General features: G+C 63.0%; 3 protein-coding genes across 16 annotated transcripts in view; all 3 read left to right on the forward strand.

The window, feature by feature from the left end:
• The first annotated feature begins 203 nt into the window (after positions 1–203).
• FBXL16 (F-box and leucine rich repeat protein 16) lies at positions 204–5,085 on the forward strand. The gene is made up of 5 exons (XM_041406663.1): positions 204–918; positions 1,746–2,254; positions 2,563–2,647; positions 3,207–3,270; positions 4,035–5,085. The coding sequence occupies exons 1-5, from the start codon at positions 223–225 to the stop codon at positions 4,181–4,183; spliced, it is 1,503 nt and encodes a 500-aa protein (XP_041262597.1). The 5' UTR covers positions 204–222; the 3' UTR covers positions 4,184–5,085.
• A 1,801-nt stretch (positions 5,086–6,886) lies between these two features.
• WDR24 (WD repeat domain 24) lies at positions 6,887–14,855 on the forward strand. 5 transcript variants are annotated; one of them, XM_041406564.1, is made up of 10 exons: positions 6,887–6,992; positions 7,606–8,522; positions 8,866–9,043; positions 9,792–10,467; positions 10,541–10,656; positions 12,471–12,592; positions 12,895–12,999; positions 13,073–13,410; positions 14,180–14,364; positions 14,481–14,855. In XM_041406564.1, the coding sequence occupies exons 2-10, from the start codon at positions 8,042–8,044 to the stop codon at positions 14,647–14,649; spliced, it is 2,370 nt and encodes a 789-aa protein (XP_041262498.1). In that variant the 5' UTR covers positions 6,887–6,992; positions 7,606–8,041; the 3' UTR covers positions 14,650–14,855. The 5 variants fall into 5 exon arrangements, with proteins under 5 accessions (XP_041262498.1, XP_041262507.1, XP_041262515.1 ...); XM_041406573.1 differs by having other exon boundaries at positions 6,913–7,065; XM_041406581.1 differs by having other exon boundaries at positions 6,919–6,992; positions 7,576–8,522.
• A 139-nt stretch (positions 14,856–14,994) lies between these two features.
• JMJD8 (jumonji domain containing 8) overlaps positions 14,995–15,496 on the forward strand; it is a 2,579-nt gene continuing 2,077 nt past the window's right edge. For all 10 annotated transcript variants that reach the window (XM_041406695.1, XM_041406687.1, XM_041406719.1 and 7 more), the window contains exons 1-2: positions 14,995–15,240; positions 15,318–15,401. In XM_041406695.1, the coding sequence (XP_041262629.1) occupies positions 15,152–15,240; positions 15,318–15,401 (173 nt within the window). In that variant the 5' untranslated portion in view covers positions 14,995–15,151. The remainder of the gene's footprint in view (positions 15,241–15,317; positions 15,402–15,496) is intronic.

A 15,496-nucleotide genomic window follows, 5' to 3' on the forward strand; every position in this document is an offset into this window, starting at 1 on the left:
CCATGCAGCTTCTGGGAGGACCCTGCTCTGTGTTCCGGACATGTCCCCTCTGTGGCTGTGTCCAGCAGCCCTGCACCACCTGGTCCCATGTACCACCCTGCTCAGAGCTCCCAGGATCTCCCCCCTCACTGGCGCCACCACCTCCCCCAGCCGTGGCCACCCCTCCAGCAAACCCACAGCCCCTCACCCCACGCCCCTGTGTTACAGAGAGACCTGTGGAAGATGTCGAACCCGAGAAACGGCGACACCAAGCCCCCATGTTTGCCCCGCAATGGACTGGTGAAGATCCCCACGCAACCCAACGGCCTCGGCTCCGCCAGCATCACCAAAGGCACCCCTGCCGTGAAAAACCGCCTGTGCCAGCCTTCCTCCGTGCCTGCCATCCTCAGCCCGGCCTTAGCCCACCGCAGCGACCTGCCCATCCCCAGCCTGGCCTCCCCGCTCTCCTTGGCCACCCTGGCCAGCGTCTCCTCCCCTCCCGGCGCTTCCTTGGTGGGACTGAACGCCAGCGAAGGCTCGGAGCAGCCCTCTCCAGAGCGGCTGCCGGGCTCGCCCTCGGAAAGGCAGCTGGCCGTCGATGAGAAGATCCTCAACCGCTTGTTCTGGTACTTTTCGGCGTGCGAGAAGTGCGTGCTGGCGCAGGTGTGCAAGGCATGGCGGAGGGTGCTCTACCAGCCCAAGTTCTGGGTGGGCTTGACGCCCGTCCTGCACACCAAAGAGCTCTACAACATCCTGCCCGGTGGAGAGAAGGAGTTCGTCAGCCTGCAGGGCTTCGCCGTCCGCGGCTTCGATGGCTTCTGCCTCGTGGGCGTCTCTGACCTGGACATTTGTGAGTTCATTGACAACTACCCCCTCTCCAAGAAGGGGGTCAAGTCCATGAGCCTTAAGAGGTCGACCATCACAGATGCGGGGTTGGAGGTAGGTGACCCTGCTGAAGTGACCGGGGTGGCTGAGGTGTGCTGGTGGTGGGTCAGTCTTGTTGGCCTTGGGGACACACACACGGGCAGAGCTTTCAGCAGTCACAGTGAAGGAGCAGACAGGTGGCATGGCCACCCCACAGGTGCTGCCAGCCCTGGGAGGCCCTGCCTGTGGTCTGGGCAGTGGGATGGGTGCAGCCCATGCAGGGTCAGGAGGCTGTTGGGGCTTCATCCCTGCTGCCTGTGGATGCTGCAGGAAGGCAGAGCCAGGTGAGGTGGCTGTGCTGCTGGGCGGTGGGTGACAATGGGTGACAAACTCTGGAAATAGGACATTCCTGCTTGGCTGGCTGCTCCCCAGCAAGGGGGTCACTCAAGCAAGGAGCTGAGGGTCAGATAGAGATGGGGCAATTCAGGAGCTAGGCAAGGTCCCCACTGAGATCCTTGCCCTGTGCCATGGCCAAACACAGCACCAGCTGCTCCGTGGGCATATCTGACCCAAACAGTTCCTGTGCTGGGAGCGGGCATCAATCCTGACCCTGCCAGCAGGGACAGTGGTGGGGCTGCACCCAGGGTCCCTGCCTGTCCCTTCCCACTCGCCACTGATACTGTCATGTCCTAAGGCAGGCGTTGAACCCGTGCCAGGGAGAAGACTGGACCCAGGCAAGACTGGGAGCAGTGGGAAGAGCCACCCAGAGGGAGCTGGGGTGGGGGACCCGTGCCAGGGAGAAGACTGGACCCAGGCAAGACTAGGAGCTGGGGTGGGGACACAGGGATGCACAAGGGTGGGTGGCAGTGCCCGGCACGGCCTGACCCCCTGCCCCTCGGCAGGTGATGCTGGAGCAGATGCAGGGCGTGGTGCGGCTGGAGCTGTCGGGCTGCAACGACTTCACGGAGGCTGGGCTGTGGTCCAGCCTCAACGCCCGCATCACGGCGCTGAGCGTCAGCGACTGCATCAACGTGGCCGACGACGCCATCGCCGCCATCTCGCAGCTCCTGCCCAACCTCACCGAGCTCAACCTGCAAGCCTACCACGTGACGGACACGGCTCTCGCCTACTTCACCGCCAAGCAGGGCTACACCACCCACACCCTGCGCCTCAACTCCTGCTGGGAGATCACCAACCACGGCGTGGTCAACATGGTCCACAGCCTGCCCAACCTGAGCGTCCTCAGCCTCTCGGGCTGCTCCAAGGTGACGGATGACGGCGTGGAGCTGGTGGCCGAGAATTTGCGGAAGCTGCGCAGCCTCGACCTGTCCTGGTGCCCCCGTATCACCGACATGGCCCTGGAGTACATCGCCTGCGACCTGCACAAGCTGGAGGAGCTGGTGCTCGACAGGTAAAGGGCCTTGCTGAGCCGTGCTGTGCCATGCCAAGCCATGCCATGCCATGTTGAGCCATGCCAGGCCATGCCATGCCATGCTAAGCTATGTCAAGCCATGCCAAGTCATGCCATACCGTGACGAGCCATGCCATGCCATGCATGCCATGCCGAGCTGTGCTGTGCCCTGTCACCCCATGACAAACCATGCAGTGCCAAGCTGTGCCATGCTGAGCCACGCTGGAAGCAGAGGGTGCAGCATGGGGGCCATGGTTTGGGGACACCCATGGGTGACCAGCTGGTCCTGACACCCCGTGTCCCGGCAGGTGCGTGCGGATCACCGACACCGGCCTCAGCTACCTGTCCACCATGTCATCCCTGCGGAGCCTCTACCTGCGCTGGTGCTGCCAGGTAGGTGTGGAACACGGCTGAGCCCATCCTGGCTCGGCACGGCAGAGAGGGCATGGTGGCACCTCCCTGGGGACTGGCCACGAGCTCAGGGCGGGCTCCCGGGGCTGGCTGAAGACCCCAAGACTTGGTGCCAGGAAGCAGAGAGCTCCTGCGAGCTCAGCAGGGCTCAGCCCTGGCACCCTGACCCTGCATCCTTGCCCCAGCAGCAGCGTCCCCAGACCCGGTACCTGCTGCAGGCTCCCTGCCCTGGCTCCCTGCTCCCTGTTGCACAACCCAGACCCAGTACCCCGGCCCTGCACCCAAAATCCTGCCCCAGCATCCTGCTGCAACATCCCACATCCTGCTCAGGCTCCCCTCCTCAGCACCCAGCTCCCTGCAGCCTGTCCCATCAGTTCCCTGCCCTGGCACCCAGAGCCAGCACACTGCCCCAGCATCCTGCACCCTGCTTCAGGTTCCCAGTCCTGGCACCAGTTCCCTACCCCAGCTGGGCAATGCTGAGCCCTGTGTTGTGGTTGTCCCCACTGTCCCCACCTCATCCCCATCCCATCTTCTTTTCCAGGTGCAGGATTTTGGCCTGAAGCACCTCCTGGGCATGGGCAGCCTGCGCCTCCTCTCGCTGGCTGGTGAGACCCTGACCCTCTACCAGGGACCGGAGAGCCCAGGGAGCTGGGGAGGCACCAGGCATGGGGACAAAGAGAGCCCTGGGGACAGCCTGGGGACAGCCAGCGGGCATCTGCACCCAGCCCAGCCCGTGGGGAAAGATGCACGGCTGGGTCTTGGGGTGCTGTGGTTTTTGGGGTGGTGGTGTTCTGGGAGCTATGATTTTGCCATTCAAGTTTTCTGGGGTGTTGGTTTTTGACGAACTGTTCTGGGGAGCACTGTTTTCTGGGATGCTTTTATTTTTATTTAGAATACTGGTGCCTTGAGATGTTGGGATTTTAGGTTGACTTTGGTGTGCAGGTGTTTTGGAGCACTGTTCTTTAGCATGCTGGTTACCTGGGTTCTGGTGGGGATTTTTGGGGTGCTAATTTTGATGGTCTTGGTATTTTGGGGTGTTGATGCTTTAAAGTACTGGGTTTTGTATGCATTTTTGAGTCCTGGATTTTTTTGGATGCTGATATTTTGAGTGATTTTTTTTGTAGTGTTGGGGTTTTTGGGGGTACTTTTTTTTTAGCACGCTGGTTTTTTGGCTTCTGTCTTTTGAGTGTGGTGAGTTTTAAAGTGCTGGGATTTTGAGGTCCTGGTCTTTGGTTGTGTTTGGGGGGATTTTGATGTTTTGGGATGTAGGTGCCTTTGAGATGTTATTTTTTGAGATGCTATTTTTGGGATGCTCTTTTTTGGGGGGCGCTGGTGTTCTGGGCTGACAGTGCACCCTGTCCCCTTGCAGGCTGCCCCTTGCTGACCACCACGGGGCTGTCGGGGCTGGTGCAGCTGCAGGAGCTGGAGGAGCTGGAACTCACCAACTGCCCCGGGGCCACCCCGGAGCTCTTCAAGTACTTCTCCCAGCACCTCCCGTGCTGCATGGTGATCGAGTAGCACCGGACCCGGCCCACCCGCGCCCACCCCGGCCGCCATCGCCCACCCCATCTCCCTCCGGCCGCGGGGGGATTCGAGAGACGCCCCCGATTCCAACCGAGCCCGGACATCCCCCGCATCGACGCCCCCGAGGGACGCGGGGCTCCGGGGGGAGATGGGGGCAGGCGTCGCCCCCGGCCGGAGCCCCCCCGGTACCATGTAAATTCCCCCCACGCCGCCGCCATCGCCCGTGCTCCTCCCGGTGTCCTGCCAATCCCTTCCGGACAGACGAACGGACATCACGGAAGCCCAAAGTGGGAAGGCGACGCTGTGTGACGCCCCCCGGCCGCATCCTGCTCCCCCCGCCCCGGTGCCAGCGGGCACACGGCCCCGCCACCAAGGATGCTCCTGGCGACCAAAGGATGCTCCCAGGGATGGGCCGGAGGAGGATGCTTGTTTTGGGGTGGCGGCGGAGGCTGGATGGGTCCCCTCACGCCCCCGGAGCGGGTCACCGAGCTCACCCCCCCTCCCCGTGCTGCGTGTCCCCTCCAGCCCCCAGCCCCGCCTTTGGGGCGCTTTCTCCCGGTCAATAGGATGTCCCTCTCCGCCCGCCCGCCGACCTCGCATGCTCGCTTGCTTCAGTCTCGTGCTACGGCAGGTTTCGGGGTACCCGGGGGGACAGTGACAAGTGACAGCCCCAGCTGCCTCTCCACTCGGCTTCACCCCGGCCGGATCCCGCCCTGGCAGCCGGGCTCCCCTTTCGAGCATCCCCGGCCGCCCTGGGGACCGCCCTGCACCCCGCGGGGCTGTGGGGGTGATGCCACCGCCGGGGAGAGCCCATCCGTCTGGGATGGGACATCCCGGGAGACCAGGGCCGGGCCTGAGCCACCGGGCCACACCGGCAGCACAGAGAGACCACAGGAGGTGGCACCTCGGACACACTGCCACCGCCACCGCTCTTCCAGCTGAAAAGCCATCGCCCCATGCCAGCGGCAAGCGGGGCACCGGGGGGACCCCCGGGCTGAGCCGAGATGGGACCGAGCCGGCGCGGGGCCGGGGTGCCCACGGGGACCCAGCGCGGGAGGGGCTCGGTGGCCCCCGGGGCACTGCCCGCCGCCACAGCGGCCGCGGGAGGAGAGCGGGCACGGACACGGACACCGGCACGGACACGGGATGGGCACGGACACGGACACGGACACGCTTTCGGTTTGTTTTGCCTTTGTACCGGCCGGGAAGGAACTGCTGCACCAACCGCCGCCTCCGCTCCCTGCTTTGTCCGAAACGCCCCTTTCTGACCCCAAAATGGCACTACGTGGCCCTGGAAGGGCTTTTGGGAGTCCCTGGGGCTGCGGGACAGGGCGGCACTGCCGGGGCCCGGAGCACCCTGGCACGGGGGTGGAGGGCTGCCCGCACCCCCAAACCCAGCAGTGTCCCTGGGCAGGACAGCGGCACTCAGAGGGTCCCTCCACCCCCGCAGGTGACAGCAGTGGTTTTGGGGTGCGATAGCCCTGCACAAGTCCCTGGTACCAGCTTACACAGACAGCCCCAGCACGGCCTCCACACCCTCCTCTGCACCCCCCGTGGCAGTGCCCCCCTGCACCCCTGTGCACCCCTCTATCCCTCCAGTGCACCTGAACACCACCAACGCACCCCATATCCTCTCGGCACCCCCATTTCCCAGCTGCAGCCTGACCCACAAGGCTCTCACAGACCCCCGACCCCAGTTATCCCCCTGCTCCCCCATCCCCCATGCACCCATATCCCTCTGGCACCCCCAGTGCCCTGGACCCCACATGTCCCCATATCCCTCACGGCAGTGTGCCCCAAGCCCCCAGTGCACCCACACACCCTGTGCCCCCTGTAACGTTCCAGCTCACTCCTACACCCCCAATGCACCCCCATTTCCCACCCTGATCCCTAATGCACCCCGCACCCCACTAAACCCCGTTTTCTCCTGCGCTCCCGGTCCCTCTGGGGTGCACCTCTGGCATCCCCGTTCTCCCCGGATCCCACATCTCCCTGACACTCTCATCCCTGACACCCCCCGGAACCCCCTGGTACTCTGTCCCCCTGCACCCCCAGTCCCCAGTACAGCTCCCATCCCTCCAGCACTCCACTTAATCCTAGCGAACCCCCACTCCCAGTGCACCCCACATCCCTCTGGCACCCCCGGCCAAGGCGCCTATATCCTCCAATTCCCATTTATCCCCTCGGACCCCTATTCCCACTGCACCCCAGGTCCGCCTGGCAGCCCCGGACGCCGCATTACCCCGGACCCCCAAGGCTCAATGCCCCGGACCCCCAAGGCTCAATGGCCGCCATGGCCCCGCGCCCCCACCGCGCCCTACACCGGGGGCGGGGCTTCATGCGGGGCGGGGCCTCTTGAGCGGCATGTGGGTGGGCGGGGCCTGATGAATGGCCGGATCCGGTAGGGGGCGTGGCCTGGTGCAGGGGGCCGTCCAGGGACAAGAAAGGCGTGGTCTACAGACGGGGCGTGGTCTAACGGCAGGGGCGGGGCGGAGCTGCCGGGGGCGTGGTCTTGCCACAGATGGGCGGGGCTGAACAGCCCACGGGACTGAGAGGGCGTGGGCAATCGGCTGGAGGAGCAGCCGGCAGCGTCAGGGGGCGTGGCCTGGCCCCAGGGGCCGTGCCCCGCCGTCGAAGGGGGCGTGGCCTGTCGGAGGGGGCGGATCTCAATGGCGGAAGGGGGCGTGTCCTGGTAGCGGGGGGAGCTCCGGGTGGCGGAAGGGGGCGTGGCCTGGCGGGAGTTCGGCGGCGGCGGCGGCGGGGCCTGCTCGGCCCGAGCTGCCGGCGCGGGAACCGGCAGCGGGTACGGCTTCGGGAGCGGCATCGGGGCCTCGCACAGAGGGGTCCGGGACCGGGTGGCAGCGGCAGGAGACTCTGTGAGGCGGGAGGGGGTTGTGAAGGGGACCCGGGGGCTCTGAGGGGTAGGAAGGGCCCTGAGGAGGGTATAGGGTGAGGGGGCCTCTGAGGGAGCCCTGAGTGGGCTCTGAAGGGCTGGAGAGGGCCCTGAAGGGGCTCTGGGTCAGGAGCGGGCCCTGCAGAGAGGGAAGTGTGGGGTCTGAGGGGTCCAGGGGGCTGTGGGTCAGGAGGAAGGGGTTGTGGAGTATGAGCGGGCTGTGGGTCCGGAGAGGGCCCTGATGGGCTGGCAGTGTGGGATATGAGGGGCTGGGGGTGGCCTCGGGGTAGGACGGGACCCTAAGGGTGCTGTGAGGGTGGGAAGGGGCCCTGAGGAAGTGGGAATGTGAGGTGTGAGGGATCAGTGGGACCTGGCAAGAGAGGGCAGTGCTGTGGCAGGAGCTCAGCCTGGCTCTGGAGGACACAGCCTGTGGGACCCTGTGATCCCTCCAGGAGGCCTGGAGTAACTGCTGCCCCCCTCCTCTCCCTGCTAGAGAAGAAGGGTCATCCCCTGGTTCTTGCAGGCTCTGGGGCTCCGAGTGCTCCACGGAGGTGCCTGTGGCCTCACTTCACCCCACGTCGTGCTGCGGACACTGCTCACTTCAGCCGCAGCGCTGTACTTGACCTAGATTATCAGCAACAGCAAAACATCTCAAGGTGTGGCCGAGGAGGGAAGAGGGAACCAGAGAAGGTTTTCAGGAACTCCCTGAGAGGAAGCCACAGAGGGTGGCAGGAGGAGAACCCGGAGTGGGGCTGTATCTCCCACAGGCAGCTCCGTGGCCTCTCACCTCCACGGCCCGTTGATGCAGCCACAAGAAGCCGCGGTCGGAGCCACCAGGGCCCGGCAGGAGCCGCGGGAGCCCAGCCTGTCCCTGCCCAGCTCTGGCTGAGGTGGAGCAGGGTGGCCGTGTGGGTGTGCAGGCAGCCTGCTGGAGAGGGGACAGCACCCCGAGGACAGCCATGGAGAAGATGGCCAGGGTCACCACTGCCCTCGGGGGCAACGCGCTGACTGGCCGCACCATGTTCTGCCACCTGGACGCCCCTGCCAACGCCATCAGCGTGTGCCGGGACGCTGCCCAGGTGGTGGTGGCCGGCCGCAACATCTTCAAGATCTACTCCATCGAGGAGGAGCAGTTTGTGGAGAAGCTGAACCTCCGCGTGGGCCGCAAGCCCTCCCTGAACTTCAGCTGCGCCGACGTGGTGTGGCACCAGATGGACGAGAACCTGCTGGCCACCGCCGCCACCAACGGCGTGGTGGTCACCTGGAACCTGGGCAAGCCGTCCCGCAACAAGCAGGACCAGCTGTTCACGGAGCACAAGCGCACCGTCAACAAGGTGTGCTTCCACCCCACTGAGGTGTACATGCTGCTCAGCGGCTCCCAGGACGGCTACATGAAGTGCTTCGACCTGCGCAAGAAGGACTCTGTCAGCACCTTCTCTGGTACAAACGTGGCTGTTGTTGTCCCGTTTCCCTTGGGGAAGCAGAGTTTGGGAGCTTTGTCCTTTCCTTGCTTGTGCCTTCACCCTTAGGAGAGGCAAGGGTTGGGGGCTTTGTCGTTGCCCTTGCCCAAGAGGAGGGTTTGCTCAGGGTGCGATGCCCAGAGCAGGGAAAGAAGGAGCTGAGAGGCATTTTGGTGCCTTCTCTTGCCTCTCAGTACTAGCTGGGTCTGTGTGGGAGATGGAAGACAGTCACAGCGCTCCCTGCTACCCCTCCTCTCTGTGCCATGGCTCTTCCAGTGGGGTTTTTAGCTTTGCTGGAGCTCTTACCTTGTGTCCCCTCCCAGGCCAGTCAGAGAGCGTGCGTGATGTCCAGTTCAGCATCCGGGACTATTTCACCTTCGCCGCCACCTTCGAGAACGGGAACGTGCAGCTGTGGGACATCCGCCGGCCCGACCGCTACGAGAGGATGTTCACGGCCCACAACGGGCCCGTCTTCTGCTGCGACTGGCACCCCGAGGACAGGTGAGTGTGGGCCCTGCCAGCCACCCGGCCTTGCAGGACAAGAGACCCTAAAAACAGGATTGGGATTTTGTGGGGGAAAGCATGGTCTGTGATACCCTGTGTCAGGGGCTGGGATGTTGCTGGGAGGTAGGACTGATTGTTGATTTGAGCATTTGGGGTGGTGTAAGGGTGTTTGAGGTTTGTTTTTTGATAAATTAGGGGGTTTTGAGGCACTGGGTGTCTTATGGTTGTGTATAGCCATGTCACAGCAGCCTCTTGCTCCAGTGCTCAGCTTGAGGAAGGCACTGGTTGGCTGCTCTGGGATACGGCTCGCTTGTGTTCAGTCATGTTTCCCTCCTGCCTTTCCTTGGGAGGTTGCTGGGAAGGATGGGAAGGAGCTGCTACAATGTGCAGGTCCCTCCTCACTCCCTGTCAGGCAGTGCTGCCACTGCTCCTGATCTTGGAGAGGCACTGAAATATGTTCAGAATGGCCTTTTCCTCTCTGCTGTGCCTGGCCGGTGGAAAGCAGAGCCAGAGGGAACGGATCTGCCTGGGATGTGGCTCTAGAGGCGCAGGGCCATAACTGGGGGCGGGAAGGAGGTTCTGCCTGACCTGGTTGTTGCAGAGCAGAGGTGCCAGGGGAGCTCATGGGAGGATGGGATTGCAGCCCAGCTGCCTTCCTGCGGCGTGGATGCGGTCACACATGTGCTGTGAGCATTGCTGTGCCACAGTGGGGACAGAGGTGAGCACTGATCCGTCCTTGTCCCAGGGGCTGGCTGGCTACAGGTGGCCGTGACAAGATGGTGAAGGTGTGGGACATGAACACGACGCGGGCCAAGGAGATCTACTGCGTGCAGACCATCGCCTCGGTGGCGCGGGTGAAGTGGCGCCCCGAGTGCAAGCACCACATCGCCACCTGCTCCATGATGGTGGACCACAACATCTACGTGTGGGACGTGCGCCGCCCCTTCATCCCCTCCGCCATGTTCGAGGAGCACAAGGACGTCACCACGGGCATCGTGTGGCGGCACCTCCACGACCCCTACTTCCTCCTCTCGGGCTCCAAGGACAGCACCCTTTACCAGCACATCTTCAAGGACGCCAGCCAGCCCATCGACCGGGCCAACCCCGAGGGGCTGTGCTACAGCCTCTACGGAGACCTGGCCTTCGCCGCCAAGGAGAGCCTCGTCTCCTCCGACTCCAACCGCAAGCCCTACATCGGCGACCGGCGCCACCCCATCTTCTTCAAGCGCAAGCTGGACCCCACGGAGCAGTTTGAGTACATCTCGTCCTCCAGCGCCCTCAGCGTGTTCGAGACGGACGTGGAGAGCGGCAGCATGGACTGGTTCGTGCACACGGCCAAGCAGTACGCGCTGGCCGGCCGGCCGCTGGCCGAGCTCTGCGACCACAACGCCAAGGTGGCCAAGGGGCTGGAGCGCAACCAGGTGAGCCGAGGGACGGCTGTGCTGCAGGGGGTGACGGCCTGGGGAGGTCTGACAGGGAGTGTGCTCCACACAGGTGGCTCAGACATGGACGATGCTGAGGATTATCTACTCCAGCCTCGGCACCGTGTCGTCCGCCAACCTCAACCACAGCATGGGGAAAGGCAGCGCTGCCCTCCCGCTCATGAACAGGTACGGGGTGGGAGCTGCAGGCAGCGATGAGATGAGGGGGATGGCTCCGTGAGGGGGGAGTGGGAACGGCTCCTTGGCTGGGATGGGGTTATAGAATCACATCATGGAATACCAAAATGGTTTGGATTGGAAGGAGCCTTAAAGCTTATCTCATTCCAACACCCTGTCCAGGGACACCTTCCAGTAGCCCAGGTTGCCCCAAGCCCCATCCAACCTGGCCTTGGACACTGCCTGGGATCCAGGGGCAGCCACAGCTTCTCTGGGCACCCCGTGCCAGGGCCTCTTCACCATCCCAGGGAACAATTTCTACATAAATAACCTCCCAGACACAGGGAGCGAGCAGGGACAGCTCTCCCTCAGCCTCAGGCTGTGCTGGTTTGCATGTTGGCATTGTTTGAACGAAGCCATTTCCCATGTTGGTGTGGCCAGCCTGGCCTCAAGCTGTGCAGCCTCACACACTGCTCCCTTCTCTCCTTCAACCAAAGTTTGGCCTGTGGTGGGGCAGGGGCTGGGACCAGCTTTGCAGTTACTGAATTAATGAATCACAGAATCTCTAATGTTGGAAAAGTCCTCTGAGATCATTCCCCCAGCAGCACAGCCAAGGCCACCACTAAACCATGTCCCTAAGCACCACATCTACATGATGTTGAACATCTGCAGGGGTGGAGACTCCACCACTGCCCTGGGGAGCTGTGCCAGTGCCTTTCCATGAAGAAATTTTCCCAAGGTCCAACCTCAACCTCCTTTGGCACATTTTGAGGCCATTTCCTCTTCTCCCAGGGAGCAGAGCCAGACTCCCCTAGTTCCCCGCTCCTGTCAGAGAGTTACCTGTGGAGGTAAGAAGGTCCCCCCTGAGCCTCCTTTTCTCCAGCCTGAGTCCCCCTCCTCAGCTCCCTCAGCTGCTCCTGGTGCTCCAGACCCCTCCCCAGCTCTGTTCCCTTCCCTGGACACGTTCCAGCCCCTCAATGTCCTTCCTGTCATGAGGGCCCCAAAAGTGACCCCAGGATCTGAGGTGAGGCCTCAGCAGTGCCCAGGGCAGTGATGGTGACCAAGGGCTGGGGATGGAGGAAGTGTCTCATGGCTGGAGCTGGAACTGCCAGTGTGCAGAGGTTTTCTTCTGGAGCCTTTCCAAGGGAGAGCACAGCCAAGCTCTGCCAGCAGCTCTCTGGCATGGAGAGCCCGTTGTGGGCTGATGAAGCAGGAAAACTTGTTTTTCCTCTTCTCAATGACATAAATGTGTAGGGTGAGGACTCCAAATGAGCTGTCAGACCTCGCAGGACCGGGTTCCCACAGTGAGTGACAGATCCTCAAATAACACCAAAGGAAACAAGCACTGTCCTTGACCAAGCTCTGCCTCCAGCTGGGTGGCTGTGCCTGTCTGAGACACGGCAGGCAGCAGCCTGGGGAGCTGGGCTCTGCTCCAGCCCCATCCCTTCCCTTCTCCATCTTGGTGAAGGCCAAGCATGGTGATGCATAACTAACAGCCAGGCACCTTGGAGCGAGGCAGCTCCTGTTCACCTGCCTCTGAGGGGAAGGAGATGGAGCCAAGAGCCTGCTCAGCTCTGGAATTCTTCAGGGAGACCTTTGCAGTGCATGTGCAGTGCCACCAGGCTTGGAGGAAGGGCTGTGATCACAGTCACAATGTGTCTTTATTTGTAAGTCACACAGTGGGGACTTCTGCCCATGAAGGGATATCACCGTATCTCATGTTACTCCATTCAAATTGCAACTGGACACCTGTACCCAGGCTGTTTGCTGGCTAAAATGGAAACTTTATACTCCTCTGACTGTTAAATTTGGCTTTTTTTCCCCAGCTTTAACCTGAAAGATATCCCTGCTGGGCTGGGCAGCGAGTCCAGACTGGACCGCAGCAAAGGAGAAAGCCGCACAGAGAACATCCTCATGGATTCCTCCTCCACCCTGATCAACAACGAGGGTAACGCCCCTGGCTGGGCACAGTCCAGCCCCACAGCTCTTCCCTCCTCAGCCATAGACAGGCCACAAACTGGGGCATTTATCCTGTGAATTGGGGTGGCTGAACGTGCTGCAGCCCCAGGGTGAGGGGCACCGAGCCCCAGGGCGCTGCAGAAGGACAACTTTCCCCCATGACCTGGGGTGACAGTGACAGCGGTGGGGAGCTGAGCTGTGTGGCTCGGGCACAGCCTGGCATGCTGGGCAGGACACTGGGAGGTGGATCCAGTGGTGTGATGAGCTGATTTCTCTTCCCCGGGCACGCAGACAATGAGGAGACGGAGGGCAGCGACGTCCCTGCGGATTATCTGCTGGGGGACGTGGAGGCAGATGAGGATGACCTGTACATGATGGACCACGAGAACCCGCATGGTGAGCGCACAGGGGGACGCGTTGTCTGTCCCAGCTGGGTTTTCTCTGCTCATTCCTGCTCTTCTCCTCACAGCTGAAGAGCAGGAATACAGCCTTCCCCAGGAAGCCTTCCCCCTGCGCCACGAAATCGTGGACAACCCGTCGGCCTTGGACCACCTGCAGGACAAAGCCGACTCCCCTCACGTCAGCGGCAACGAGGCCGAGACGGTGTCGCTGACGCCCGTGGAGTCCTTCTCGCTGATCTCCATCTCCCACTCTCTCTACGAGAACCGCCTGCCCTCCGACTTCTTCAGCCCCATCGTGCGGGACACGCTGCTCTTCTACGCCGAGCAGGGCGACGTGCAGACGGCCGTGTCCGTGCTCATCGTGCTGGGAGAGCGCATCCGCAAGGAGATCGACGAGCAGACGCAGGTAGAGCCCCTGAGGGCAGGGCCACGCCTCACTGGGACCCGCAGGGGGTGCATCCCGATGGGATGGGGTCCTGCCCGGGGTTGGGGCACGTCCCTTCTCCTCCAGGCCCTGGCAGGCCAGCTCTAAGGCACAGTGAGCAGCTGCAGGGTTCTGGTACCCGCCCCACCAGCAGTCCTGGCAGGGATTTGAGGTGGGCTCTGCAGGGCCAGGGTGGGGAGGTGCCATTGCCCTGTTGATGCAGGGAAGGATGCTGTTCCCCAGTGTTGCAAAGCCACTCTCCCACTGCAGGGATCAGAGGATCACAGAATCCTTTAGGTTGGAAAAGGCCTCTTAAGATCATCGAGTCCAACCATTCCCCCAGCACTGCCAAGGTCACCTCTGAACCACGTCCCCAGGTGCCACCTCAACACAGCTTTTAGATTCCCCCAAGGGATGGTGACTCCACCACTGCAATGGACAGCCTGTGCCAATGCTTGACCACCATTTTCCATGAAGAAATTCTCCCTAATATCCAAACTAAACCTCCTCTGGCCCAGCTTGAGGCCATTTCCTCTTGGCCTGTCCCTGTTCCCTAGGAGCAGAGCCTGCCCCCCACCTGGCTCCACCCTCGTGTCAGGGACTTGTAGAGTGAGAAGCACAACCCCCCCCCCGAGCCTCCTTTTCTCCAGGCTGAGCTCCCAGGGGAATCTTGCCTTTGGGATGCAGGGCTGGAGTCCTGAGGGGGTTTCAGGGCGGATGTGGAGACTCAGCTGTCTGTGGCTGTCCCCAGGAGCACTGGTACACGTCCTACATCGACCTGCTGCAGCGCTTCCAGCTCTGGAACATCTCCAACGAGGTGATCAAGCTGAGCACCTGCCGTGCCATCAACTGCCTCAACCAGGCGTCCACCACCCTGCACGTCAACTGCAGCAACTGCAAGCGGCCCATGAGCAACAGAGGCTGGATCTGCGACAGGTGAGGGGGCCCAGAGGGGCTTGTGGGGACAGGGGGATGGGGTGGGTGTCCCTGTTCCCTCTTATTGCCCCCCGAGGGCTCTCCCTGCCCACACGCACCCGAATCTCCTCGTGCAGGTGTCGGCAGTGTGCCAGCATGTGTGCCGTGTGTCACCACGTGGTGAAGGGGCTCTTCGTCTGGTGCCAGGGCTGCAGCCATGGTGGCCACCTGCAGCACATCATGAAGTGGCTGGAGACCAGCTCCCACTGCCCCGCTGGCTGCGGCCACCTCTGCGAGTACACCTGAGCCCCCCAGAGCACAGCTGAGCCCCCCAGAGCCCCGCCCCTGCGGGGGAGCTGGCAGCGGGGTGGGGCAGGGGGAGCAGGGCAGGCAGCGTGCCCTGCCCCATGCCCCTGGCACCGCCCTCCCTGTATTTATTTGTGTAAATAAGGGCTGGGGGGGCACCCCCTGCCCGGCCGTTTTTTACTGGATTAAAACAAACCAGCAGTTGATTCGAGCCATGACTCCTGTCTTTGCTTCGCCTGGATGCAGCGACGCCTGGGATGGGCCCCGGACCCGCTCCGGCAGGGGGTCCCGCCCTGCGGTGTCCCCGGTGTCCCCATGCTGTTGTCCCCTTGTGCCGGGAGGCCGCTTTAAGCCGTGGGGTGGGGCTCGCTTTCCGCTGCCTCTTTAAGTGATGGCCCTTACTGGGACCCGTAGTGACGCGCTCTGCCAATGGCCGCGTCAACTGTGTGATCTCGGTGCATGCCGGGAATTGTAGTTCCCGGTGTCTCCGGTGCCGGTCCCGATGGCGGCGGCGGCGCGGCTGCTGCTGCTGCTGGTGGTGCTGGGCTGGGTCCGGCCCGGCGCCTGCACCGACCCTCCGGGCGGCGGCTGGTAAGGACAGGGGCTGCCCCGGGACCGGTCCCTGTGCCGGTCCTGCTGCCGGTGCCGAGCGGAATCTCCCGTTGCAGGCTGGCGGGCACGGTGCCGGAGGAGCCACGCTGCACCGTGGAGCGAGCCGATGCCTCCCTCACCTACTCTCTCTTCCTGCAGCGGTACGGGGGGCCCGGCACGGTCCCGCGCCGAGACAGGGGCCGGGGGACAGTTCCGGTGCACCGGGCGGGCTAACGGGGAGCGGCGGGGGGAACTG

The sequence above is a fragment of the Onychostruthus taczanowskii genome, unplaced genomic scaffold (assembly GCF_017590055.1).
Source record: "Onychostruthus taczanowskii isolate IOZ18803 unplaced genomic scaffold, ASM1759005v1 scaffold10, whole genome shotgun sequence".
Lineage (NCBI taxonomy): Eukaryota > Metazoa > Chordata > Aves > Passeriformes > Passeridae > Onychostruthus > Onychostruthus taczanowskii.

Coding starts and splice junctions, on each gene's coding strand:
- FBXL16 (XM_041406663.1), top strand. CDS start 223: ATGTCGAACCCGAGAAACGGCGACACCAAGCCCCCATGTTTGCCCCGC. Junction 2,255..2,562: donor GAGGAGCTGGTGCTCGACAG/GTAAAGGGCCTT, acceptor GTGTCCCGGCAG/GTGCGTGCGGATCACCGACA. Junction 3,271..4,034: donor GCGCCTCCTCTCGCTGGCTG/GTGAGACCCTGA, acceptor GTCCCCTTGCAG/GCTGCCCCTTGCTGACCACC.
- WDR24 (XM_041406564.1), top strand. CDS start 8,042: ATGGAGAAGATGGCCAGGGTCACCACTGCCCTCGGGGGCAACGCGCTG. Junction 8,523..8,865: donor CTCTGTCAGCACCTTCTCTG/GTACAAACGTGG, acceptor GTCCCCTCCCAG/GCCAGTCAGAGAGCGTGCGT. Junction 9,044..9,791: donor GACTGGCACCCCGAGGACAG/GTGAGTGTGGGC, acceptor TCCTTGTCCCAG/GGGCTGGCTGGCTACAGGTG.